The 12,867-nt window shown below is 35.0% G+C and overlaps 1 protein-coding gene across 1 annotated transcript in view; it reads right to left on the bottom strand.

Moving 5' to 3' along the window:
- LOC127737263 (CD109 antigen-like) overlaps window positions 1-12,394 on the bottom strand; it is an 88,973-nt gene extending 76,579 nt beyond the window's left edge. Inside the window, exons 1-6 of the mRNA XM_052247819.1 lie at window positions 12,319-12,394; window positions 8,229-8,392; window positions 7,576-7,601; window positions 4,434-4,593; window positions 3,777-3,847; window positions 930-1,055 (exon numbers count right to left, since the gene is read on the bottom strand). Coding sequence (XP_052103779.1) covers window positions 930-1,055; window positions 3,777-3,847; window positions 4,434-4,593; window positions 7,576-7,601; window positions 8,229-8,392; window positions 12,319-12,374 — 603 coding nt within the window. The 5' untranslated portion in view covers window positions 12,375-12,394. The remainder of the gene's footprint in view (window positions 1-929; window positions 1,056-3,776; window positions 3,848-4,433; window positions 4,594-7,575; window positions 7,602-8,228; window positions 8,393-12,318) is intronic.
- Between the last annotated feature and the right edge of the window lie 473 nt (window positions 12,395-12,867).

The following is a 12,867-nucleotide window of genomic DNA, read 5'->3' as shown; positions in this document are numbered from 1 at the left end:
ATCATCGGTACAAAGGACATCATTCGTAAATATAAATCAGCATGCAGACATCTTATACGTTCGGGTATTTCACATCCAATCTTTTATGGTAATATTCTATACAAAGCACAAAAATGTCGTCATTCACCTCAAAAGCTAACCAAACCTTTAAACAGACTTATTCAGAAGGGATATAGTTACGATACTGTTGTAAGGTCATTAAATATGGCATATTTTGGAATTAATATTGATTCACTCATAGTGTCTTTGCATTGGAAATAAACACATTTATTCTAAAACCAGTTGGTGGCATGATACGGGTTATGTTCTTCTCATATATTTTATGATGGTATGATATTAAACCCCTAACAGGAGGGATTGTGTTTTATTTTCATATGATGAAGACATAATCTTTCAATCGGTTTAATTGAGGTCTGGAGCTGGCATGTCAGTAATTGCTAGTAGTCCTTTGTTAATTTATGTATCATTGTCATTTTGCTTAGTTACTTTTGTTACCTATTCTGACATCGGACTCGGACTTCTTTTTAACTGAGTTTTACTGTGCATATTGCTGTGTGTTTGTTTATTCTACATTGGCTAGAGATATAGGGGAGGCATTTTTGCGCCTGTCCCAAGTGAGGAGCCTTTAGCCTTTGTTAGTCTTGTATGTTTTTTTTTAATTTTAGTTTTATTATATGTTTCGGAGTTGAGTGTGACGTCCATTTTCACTGAACTAGTACACATTTTTTTTAGTGGCCAGTTGAAGCCCGCCTTCGGGTGCGGAATTTTCTCGCTGTAAGACCCTTTGGTGGCCTTGGGCTGTTTTCTGCTCTTTGGTCGGGTTGTTGTCTTTTTGACACATTCACCATTTCCATTCTCAATTTTATTAAACAAAAGTCTGATTTATTTTTGAGATTTGATAATTGCAAGATCTTATAAAAGCAACTGACCTTTTGCTCCACTCTGATTGTCCAGCCTCCCAGATTTGTCAAGGTCGATAACTGGAATGTCCCGGCAAATACACCAAACGCTGGGCGAACATTCAGAAATTGTTTTACTCTATTATTTTTGGGATCCTGAAATAAACACTTGAACTGATATTACGCTTAATGGTCTTAATTATAAGATAATGTAGGTTAAGAATGTTTGACTATCCATTGAATGATGAAAAAATTATCCTCAGTAGTTTAAATGCTCGTCAATCAGATTGAAACTGATTATATATTTCAACGTGTTGTTTTCAATATTACAGAACTGGGTCAATACCTCTGCTGATAGACTATCAGTCCCCGAGGGTATCATCAGCTTAGTAGTCAGTACTTTCGTACTGATCTGATTTATAACAAACCTTTCTAAAATTCCACGTCAGTAGATTTTGAAATCATAAAGAAACGAATATTTCAACTCCCTCAGGCAAAGTTGAACTTAGATGGATTAGGTTATTTTGTTATGTCCTTTTTAGTCATATAGCTCTTCAAACTGTGTGGGTATACATCCTTGGCTTTCAAATGTTCGGATTTGAGCTTTCCTAATGACGGTTAATCCTGAAAAGCGCTCCTGACGTGTTGTTTTCATTTTGTTTTCTCAAATATTTCTAAAATGATTGGTTAAATTGGACCTAATCTGAGTATTGTCTATTGATTTTGTTTTAAATAAGAATCACAAGTGTTTTATTTCAGCAAATTTGTTATTTGAGACTACTGTTTTTTAATGTAAATAGACGGACCAATATTTACTGTTTATCTCTCCTTTGTTCTTACCTGTCAATGGATACCACTTGCTGCAGATACATCAATACCTAACGACATTTTTACCACGTCCTAGATTGTGGTTTACCATCTACGTCGTCTGTCTGCTAAGTACCAAACGTGACCTAATCCCGAATATGACTGTTTTGCCGAGTGTGAATTTGCATTGCTATGCGACGTGTCTCGGTATTTATACATCCAACATTCATGTATTTAGTTATGACGTTTCTTTAAAAGTACTGTTGGATATTATGTTATGTTTTATCGTTTATGGTAAATTTCACATATGTCTTATTTGTCAGTATAGTCGAGTTAATTTCCATTTTCCATGGATAGAGTATTGTGTTAGTCCAAATAGTTATGACGTCGTCACAGCATTAATTTAAAAAAGCCTTTCAAGCCCATCATAATCATGATAATTATTTGGACTAGTTTTGTGAAAATAATTTTTTCATTTTTAGATCTCGTTCCATATAATTGTATAAATTTCAAGATTATATATACGTCACAAAAATACGTCACTTTTTTTGGCGTTGATCCATTCATGTGACATACAGTTTGTGGTGTCCTGTGCTGTCCTTAATGCGAGATGTCCGTTGTTATTCTGCGGTTTACATGTTATAATGTACTATTATATTATTTATTCATTCATTTCTCTGTGCTGAGTGTTCTTGCGTTTGTTTGTACTGTATTCCTGTCACGAAGTGTTGTCATTTTAGCGATATTTTTTAACATTGCCATATGAGCGGGAGGTTTGGCTAGCTATAAAACCAGGTTCAACCCACCATTTATTCTTAAAATGTTCTATACCAAGTCAGGAATATGGCAGTTGTTATCAAATAGTCCGTTTCTATGTATGTTGGCGTTTGTTTTGTTGCAGTTCCGTGTTTCTATTGTTCCGTTGATTTCCTCTTATAGTTGATGTGTTTCTCTCGGTTTTGGTTTGTAACCCGGATTTGTTTTCTCTTAATCGATTTATGACTTTTGAACAGCGGTATACTACTGTTTCCTTTATATATAAAGTGATATTTTAGTTAACTATCACAGGATCAAAACCACTGCTGGTGGACTCTTAATCAACGAGGGTATCCACTGCTCCGTAGTCAGTGCTTCGGTACTAACATGATTTATAACACACTTTTTTTAGTTGATTTTTTTTAACTAATGTTCCAATTCCCTCAGATAAAATTGACCGTAGCTGAACTTTACTTTTCTTTGTATGTCCTTTTAAGTCAAAATGCTCAATGGGGTTTTATGTATTTACAGATACTTAAATTTTATATTTTAGGGTTTGAGTGTTCCTAGAGAAGGCAAATCCAGCAAAAACGATTAGCACGCACGAAATTTTTTAAATATTTTTTATAAAATTTTCTTGTACTTTGTCGATACTACTACATTTAAACTGTGAGTATCCGATGGTATCATTAGCTTAATAGTTAGTGCTTCGGTACTGACGACATGATTTATAATATAATTTTCTTAAACTCCCCATTGATGAATTTAGAAATTATTCAAAATACTGATTCTAACTCCTTCATACCAAGATGACCGTGGCTATTCTTATCAGATCCACATTTGTTATGTAGGTTCTCATTGTATTAGGTATTTATACATCCTTGACTTTCATGTCCTCTTTTGTCATATAGCTCCCCATGGTGTCAGGTATTAGTACATCTTTGACTTTCATATATTGGGGTTTTGTCTATCCTGATTTTAATTCAAATCAAGAAAAGCACTTCGGTCGCACAAAATTAATGATATGTTCTTTTCGTTCTTCAAGAATTTGACTCAAACTTGAACATTACAAATTATATCGACTTCATTTAATTTTTTTCTTAAAAATGTCTGCACTTTTTGTATTAAGTCAGTAATGTTTTTATCTAGTCGTTTCGTCAAATCTCCCGTTATCAATAATGTTTTTCTATTCTGTTTTTCGGTTTCCAATAAACGACTCTTTTTTTATTAATTTCAGCTGTAAATTTTGCTAATCAAGTTGAATACATCCTATACAAAAAGTTATCTTAACGAAAAATACACGAATGAACTGACCTGTATATAAATTGTCAAAGGATCTCTGAGAACTTTTAATCTTGAATTAGTACCAACCACTCTAAACTGAACTGTTGAAGAATAAATACAGTTGATGCATTTTATAGAATTTAACGATTTCAGTTGTCAGTTTAAAACATGTTACAATAAACTAACCTAGTCATCAATGCTTCTCAAAAACAACTAAAAAGATTTCATATATTTGCCGTCAAACGGATATTAAAATGCTGATTTTTTGCCAATTTCCTTTAAAGCAACAAATTTTTAAAGTTGATTCCTAACATGACAGTTATGTAGAAACAATATGTCAATCTTTATCCATAGTAATTCAATATTTTCCGATACAGGTGTCAATTCACTGAGAGATCTGCAACGGATAGTTTGTACAAAGTGTTTTTGCTATAAGTTAACCAACCTTTCTGTTATTACTGGACTAATTCATGTTTTATATCGAACGAAATTCTGTCATTTACTTTTGATTGTTAAAAAAAATTATCCAAAAGTCCATGCCATAATATAGTTTAAAAATTCTGCAACACTTATGACAAAGTAAAAAACAATATAATTATACCATGCTTTTACTTTATACTCATTAGCTGCCCGTTCCATTGTTACTTATTACTGTTGTAACTACTTAAAGTAGAACGTCATATTTACCTAAATCTCCTGGTTTGTAAACGGCTTTGTCAGTTTGAATAAAAATGGATGACGCTTTGCTTGTGACTTGGATTCTTATAGCAGTTTTGTCAAATGTAAAATCACCGATAACGCTCACTCTCATCTTGTATTCATATCCTGCAGGGGTATTTCCTGGTACCTAAAAGGAATAACATACAGATATTTAAATTCAACATTTTAAAAACATATTGAATATAAAGAATATCAAATTTGTTTTATTTATTTTTCTTATAAAAACACTTTGCCGTATCTATGATGAGTTTATTGTTAGTTCTGTTTAAGCATTTATTGTCATTTGGGCCATATTTCTTTAATATCAATAACTAGACGGGTAGCATCGTACCAATGATAGTGAACACTATAGTAAAATCGTTTTAGAATCATTTTAATCGGGTACTTTCGAGAAGCTGTTATTGTAACTGAAAAAAAGATTTATGTCAGAGGTTTTTATTCATTATATGACCCATGTATATCTGCATTCTTTTTGGTGCACTTGCATATGTTACTAGGTTTTGTTTCATCAACCCTGTAAGTCTACGTCGTTTTGGGTCACTAGGATTTATTTTATCTCCTTTCTTTGCGTATATTGTTTTGTTCATTTGCATTCGTTTCATTATCACCATTGTAAGTCTACATTATTTTGATACACTTGAATGTGTTACGAGGTTTTATTTTATCACCGCTGTTTGTCTACATTGTTTTGTTACACTTGTATCTATAATGAGTTAATTGAATATGTGACTAGGTTTTACAATTGCACCCTATATCGCTCCTTAAAGTTCATTCTGTTTGTTACCTTTGTTTGTATCTTCTAATCGTCCCCCTTACTCCCGGGTTCCCGCCCCCCCCCCTGTCCATCCCCTCTCCTTAGAGTTAATGCCATTTTGTTTGTTACATTGGTTTGTATCTTCTCATCTCCCCCTTACTCCCGGGTTACCCCCCCCCCCCCCCTGGTCCATCCCCTCTCTTTGGAGTTAATGCCATTCTGTTTGTTACATTGGTTTGTATCTTCTCATCGTCCCCCTTATTCCTGGGTTCCCCCACCCATTGTCCATCCCCTGTCCTTGGAGTTAATGCCATTCTGTTTGTTACTTTGGTTTCTTTCTTCTTATCCTCCCCTTCCCGTCCGGTTGCCACCCCCTGTCTATCCCCTCTCCTTAGAATTAATGCCATTCTGTTTGTTACCTTGGTTTGTATCTTCTAATCGTCCCCCTTACTCCCGGGTTACCGCCTACTCCTGTCCTTCCCCTCTCCTTGGAGTAAATGCCATTCTGTTTGTTACCTGGTTTGTATCTTCTATCGTCCCCCTCAAAACCCCCACCCCACCCCCTCCGGTTCCTGCCCCCTGTACTTCCCCTTTCCTTGGAGTTAATGCCATTCTGTTGGTTAGCTTGGTTAGTATCTTCTAATCGTCCCTCTTATTCCTGGGTTCCCGCCCACCCCCTCACCATCCCCTCGCCTTGGAGTAAATGCCATTCTGTTAGTTACCTTGGTTTTTATCTGCTAATCGTCCCCCTTACTACCGGGTTCCCCCCTGTCCATCCTCTTTCCTTGGAGCTCATGCCATTTTGTTTGTTACCTTGATTTGTATCTTCTAATCGTCCTCCTTACTCCCGGGTTTCCGCTCCCGTCCATCCCCTCTCCTTGGAGATCATGCCATTCTGTTTGTTACCTTCGTTTTGTATCTTCTTATCGCCCCCCTCATTCCGGGTTTCCGCCCCCCCCCCCCCCCCCTCCTTTCCCTGACAATCCCCTCTCCTTGGAATTAATGCCATTCTGTTTGTTACCTTGGTTTGTATCTTCTTATCGTCCCACTTTCTCTCGGGTTCCCCCCTGTCGATCCCCTCTCCTTGAAATTAATGACATTCTGTTTGTTACCTTGGTTTGTAACTTCTAATAGTCCCCCTTACTCCCGGGTTCCCGCCCCCTCAACCCTGTCCATCCCCTCTCCTTTGAGTAAATGCCATTTTGTTTGTTACCCTGGTTTGTATTTCTAATCGTCCCCCTAACTCCCGGGTTCCCGCCCTCCTGTTCATTCCCTCTCCTTGGAGTTAATGCCATTCTGTGTGTTACCTTGGTTTGTATCTTCTAATCATCCCCGTTACTACCGGGTTTCCCCACCCTCGATCCCGCCCCCTATCCATCCCCTTTCATTCGAGTTAATGCCATTCTGTTTGTTACCTTGGTTTGTATCTTCTAATCGTCCCTCTTACTCCTGGCTTCCCGTACCCCCTGTCAATCCCCTCTCCTTAGAGTTTATGCCATTCTATTTGTTTCCTTGGTTTGCATCTTCTAATCGTCCCCCTTACTACCGGGTTTTTTGCCACCACCCCTCCCCCCCCCTCCCCGATCCTGCCCCACTATCCATCCCCTTTCCCTGGACTTCTTGCCATTCTGTTTGTTACCTTGGTTTGTATCTTCTAATCGTCCCCCTTACTCCCGGGTTCCCACCCTCCTGTCCATCCCCTCTCCTTGGAGTTAATGTCATTCTGTTTGTTACCTTGGTTTGTATCTTCTAATAGTCCCCCTTACTACCGGGATTTTCGCCCCCGTCTCCCCTGTCCATCCCCCCTCCATGGAGTTCATGCCATTTTGTTTGTTACCTTGGTTTGTATCTTCTAATCGTCCCCCTTACTCCCGGGTTCCCGAACACCCCTTGTCCATCCCCTCTCCTTGGAGTTCATGTCATTCTGTGTGTTACCTTGGTTTGTATCTTCTAATCGTCCCCATACTTCCGGGTTTCCGCCCCTTGTCTATCCTCTCTCCTTGGAGTTCATGCCATTCTGTTTGTATCCTTGGTTTTTATCTTCTGATCATCCCCCTTACTCTTGGGTTCCCGCACCTCCCCTGTCCATCCTCTCTCCTTGAAGTTCATGCCATTCTGTTTGTTACCTTGATTTGTATCTTTTAAACGATTCAAGAGGTTTGAACATAGGGAAACTACTGTCGCATTAATTTAGTTCATCACCTCTTTGTGTCTATATTATTTTGAAACATGCATGTGTAACTAAGTTTTATTTCATTACCCCTGTATGTCTACATTGTTTTGGTATACTTGTATGTTTAACTTATTTTAATTTTACCAATTTCTCCCTACATATCCTTCAATTCAAATACTTACTCTTATATTAACAACTCCATATCCCCCTTAAAGAAAAAGAAATAATACATTTAATTGTAGAGCGACAAGTACATTAATGTATGAAATATATAACTGGTAAAACTAGAATTGTCCTGTACAGTTACAATATTTAAATTTAAAGTATGATTGGTCATCTATGATAATATCAAAGATTTTCAACTGATTTTGACATTATGCATGATCACTTTTATACTTCTGAGGTTCATACGATTCACCCAGCTTTTGTTCGTTGTCTTGATGTATCTCTCTTTTATTTATTTACGTAATTTAAAAATAATTAAACTAACATTGCTGTATTTTTTTTGCTAGAGACCACATGCTGCGCTATATTTGTCGTTTCCTTTTTTTCCCATTTTTTTTGTCGGAGTGCTAAGTTATCGGCTTCAAACCTCTTTGTGGTCAATTTGTTAAATTTTGCCATGACTTATATCTAACAGTTCTTTGTGTAAAGAATAATTTATTCATTCTACCATGACGTGATTCCAACAGTTCCTTGTGTTAAAGATAACTTTGTTATTCTGCTTATTAAATTATAGTCATAATTTATTCAAAATTTGTCTCGCTTGGTCCATTTTATCAATTTGATCATAATATATTTCATGAACAACAATGTTATATATATTTTAACTCACGACGTAAATTTCGTTGTGCCTGGGCTGTAGCTATTGTACCGTTTTGTTTGTCTAGTATTGTTACAAAGATTGTTACTTGTCTGTCGCCTCTTTTTAAAGCTGATAAACAAATTCTAGCCGATGATCCAGCTCTAATCTGCTTTGGTACAGTTGCAATGTATGTACTGAAACAAAAGTACAATGCAATAATCAAAAAGGACATTATTCATTACAAATTTCATTAATTTAGATCTTCTGATTTTCTAAATCCTTATTCATTTTTAATCATGATTTCAATACGATTCCTTTTCTTCATAACGAAATGCCTGTACCAAGTCAGGAATATGACAGTTGTTTTCCATTCATTTGATGTATTAGAGCTTTTGATTTTGCCAACTTTTAAGGGCCTATTAGTTTTGAATTTTCCTTGGAGTTCGGTATTTTTGTTGTTTTATTTTTCATTAAACCTAATGGAAAAATTAAAATTTGAGGTCCAAACCATATCGTTTCCAACACCATATACATGCACTTGATGTGTTTGAGCTTTTGATTTTGTCATTTGATAGAGGACTTTCCGTTTTAAATTTTCTTTGGAGTTCGGTATTTTAGTTATTTGACATTTTCTGTAAGGTTAATTGGTCTGATTTAGCAGTTATAGTTTTAAGCTGGTACAATGTACTTAATGCTGATCGGCTCAAATAGGATATACGAACAACATTCCGGTTGAAGTTATGAAATCAATATACCAATACATATCTTTTTCAATTCAAAAATGTTCTTCATTTTAAGTGGAGTTGATTGCGCTCATCTTTTATTTCTCTCAGAAATTTCACATTAAAAAGTGTAAGAAGAACAGAAGCTTGGGTGATGATTGACAGTTATTAATTGTCTGCAAATGCGCAGGAAAATAGAATATCTTCGTTGTTTGTAACGTTATTTTATAAATAATAACAAACATAATTCCAAAATCTATTATTCATAGGGGAATGCACATATTAGATTTACAGTTAATGAAACATAACGTTTGAAATGTATGCAAAAAGTTATGCTTGTAAAAAATGAATGCAGTATGTAATCAAATCTATAGATTTTTAAAAGAGTTGAAACATAAATTCATTGAATGAACAAATGATAAAGAAGAAAATTTTTAAATTTTCTTCTAGATACTATGTTTTGATTGTAAGAAGCATCTGTCCAAGTTTGGTAAAAATCAAGGATGGTTTATGAATCTAATAAATGTTTTAAAAACTTTAACTGCAAACTGTATGTAATGTTAACTGGAAGAAAAAATCAGTCCATTTATAAGTAATATACGGGAAAACAGGAAATACATTTTTACAAAATGTCCTTCTAGATACTAGCTTTTGATCATAAGCTTCTGTCCAAGTTTGGTACAAATCAAGGATAGTTTAAGAAAGTTATTAAAATTTTTAAAACGTTAACCAAAGTGAATGTAATATTAACTGACAGAAAAAACTATGTCCATTTATAAGTAAAATACGGATAAACGGGATTTTTCTTTTTTTTACAAAATTTACTTCTGGATACTATCTTATGATCATAAACAAGCTTCTGTCCAAGTTTGGTACAAATCAAGGATATTTTAAGAAAGTAATTAAAATTTTAAAAACTTTAACCACAGAGTGAATCTCATGTTAACTGACAAAAAAACTAAGTCCATTTATAAGTAAAATACGGATAAACAAGATTTTTTTTTTTTTCAAAATTTGCTTCTGGATACCATCTTATGATCTTAAACAAGGTTCTGTCCAAGTTTGGTAGAAATCCAGGATAGTTTAAGAAAATTTTCAAATTTCAACAACTTTAACCACAGAGTGAATATTTGTGGACGCCGCCGACGACGACTACGACGACGACGGAATGTAGGATCGCTATGTCTCGCTTTAGCGACAAAAGTTGCAGGCTCGACAAAAATGAAAGACGAGAACTCAAAATTGACCATAGCACAATGGCGGGTTGTATAAGTACCGATCCACGTCATAATACAGATATAAGAAGATGTATGTATAAACAGTAAAGGTTAAAAATATACAAGGACAACAAAGGGGACCTTTAACACGTAATTAAGATAATATACAACGTCAGTACCTAGAATCCATACTTCATGACCGTCAAGTTGATACGGAATATTAATCAACAAGGTCTTGGTATCTTCCAATGAACTTTTTTAGAAACAGGACGAGACGTTTTTGACATAACCTTGGCTCATCAACTTTCTGCTCAGACACATTAAACGTTTTATAAAGTGATTAACAGCAGCTGCAAGCTCTTGAATACCGAATGAGTTGGGAAATGTATATCCCATATGCAGGTGAAGTTGGTATACTGCTGCTAAGGTTGGAAAAATAAAAATCGTCTCGCTTGTCATCGATTCTGGTATTGAGATTACCACTTATGTCAAATTCGAGGTATAAGTCTAAGAATAAGGCGGAGGAAGCCGTGTCTGTTGTTTCTTTAATTTCTAGTTCTGGAGGATATATTAATGGAACCCAATCAGATAAGTTTGGATTGTTAATGGAAAGAGCATCATCAATATATCTGAATGCAACTGGTTCACTATTAACAAAATATGCCGCACGGTATCCCAAAGCAATAAATTTATAGCGTATGCCTCCATTTCTTAACAAGCATTGTGGATTATTTCTTATAGACGATTTTTTAATTTCACATTGGGAATGGTGGTATACAGGGTTGAAAAATCAAAAGTTTTGATAGAATCAGTCTCAGAGAAAGATCGAGATCCGAAATTATCAAGAAGTTTTTTAGAGATTTTTAGAATCCACATATGGTTAATACCACTACGCGAGTAAACAGTTTCACAGTATTTCTGAAGACCCTCTTTCACTGCGGCCAGATTTTTTTGTCAATCCAATGGACAATTCATTTGTAGAACATGCAGATGAGCCGGCAATGTACCGTTGTTTGAATGGAACTTTGTGAAGCTTAGGTATCCAATACAAACAAGATAAGTCCTCAGATTTGCTGTTCAATGTAATGTTTATTGAAGCCATTGAAGGATTTATGATTTGCCAAAATCTCATCCTTGTCAAATGATATTTTACAGATGTGATCTCTTCAGGGTGTCCTTGAGAGATGGTTACTGCGTTCAAAGAAGCTATTAACCAAGGGTTCTAAATAGTAAAGTTAGTGACATTCCTTCCAAAGGTTTACGGAGGCCTTCATTGTTTGGTTGGTCGTTATATAATATCTGGAATATCTGTATCAAAGATGATGAGGGATATGTTTCATTTGTCGTTTCCACATTACTATCAATGTAATATCTGTAATATCTGTATCAAATATGACGAGGGATATATTTCATTTGTCGATACTACATTACCATCAATGCAATATCTGGAATATCTGTATCATAGATGACTAGGGATATGTTTCATTTGTCGTTACCACATTACAGTTAATGTAATATCTGGAATATCTGTATCACAGATGACGAGGGATATGTTTCATTTGTCGTTAGTTACCACATTATCATCAATGTAATATCTGGAATATCTGTATCACAGATGACGAGGGATATGTTTCATTTGTCGTTAGTTACCACATTGCCATCATACTTTGGCGTTTATCACATAAATGTAATTCCAACCGATTGTGTTCGTATCATAAACAACATGGCGGGTTACATAAGCGATGCAGAAAATGCATACTCCGCGTTCACTTACGTTTTGTAATATTAATAGTTTACGTTTTGTAATAGTAATAGTTTCATATGTACTTTTTTATCAATATAATTTTAAAAAGATTAACAGTATGTTTAATATAATGGAAAAAGTATTAAAAAAAAAATAACGAACTCTAAGGTAAATTCAAAAAGGTAGAAGTTCATAAAACCAGATAAAACCAACCAACGGAACAAACAGAAAACAACTCTCATCATCCTGACTTGGTACGGACATTTACTAAAGAAAATGATGCGTTAAACCTGGTTTTATATCTCACTTAACTACTTCCATTCCCATATACTGGCCCCTATAAGGCCTTGTATTGCACAATTTTATCTTATTTTTAGGTATCGTAAAATTACGGGTATTGATTAGGGTTTTGAAGACAAAAATGTGTTGCTACTTACTTTTTGGTCAATACGAGCCCAAAGAATGACAATAGCAGACTAAACACAAGTCTCATGGTTACTCCTTGTGTATCTAGGAACTATAACAGAAAAAATACAGCACATTGTTTTTTTTATAAAAAAAATAGGTTAATGTGCGCTTATAGTTTAGACAGTTTCTGAAAGTATTGCCAATGTTACAGTTATCATAAGGACTAATACAGACTTATGAAAGCGAAACTTGACGATTTTTTTTGGTGGAAAATAGAAGAGTTAAGGAAAAATTTAACAACGGAAATAAAACAAATCTAATAAAGCTTACCTTTTAAATTTTTGGGGTATGTTGTTAAAATATCCAATAAAGTTTCACTTTTTTTTCTTTGTTGTCAAAATGCCGTCTTATGTAGAGGAGAAACAGTTTTATTTAATCAAAGAACTGTGTGGAACAAATATCTATACATACGTTATATGTAAAGACCTTTGACACTGGTTGCATATGTTAAGCTTTAACTCAATCAAAGATCTTCTTAATCGTTAATAAATATTATTTATTAAACAATCTAAAGAATG

The sequence above is a fragment of the Mytilus californianus genome, unplaced genomic scaffold (assembly GCF_021869535.1).
Source record: "Mytilus californianus isolate M0D057914Y unplaced genomic scaffold, xbMytCali1.0.p SCAF_4, whole genome shotgun sequence".
Lineage (NCBI taxonomy): Eukaryota > Metazoa > Mollusca > Bivalvia > Mytilida > Mytilidae > Mytilus > Mytilus californianus.
The sequence above is the reverse complement of the archived record's forward strand: the minus strand, read 5'-3'. Positions and strand labels throughout refer to the sequence as shown.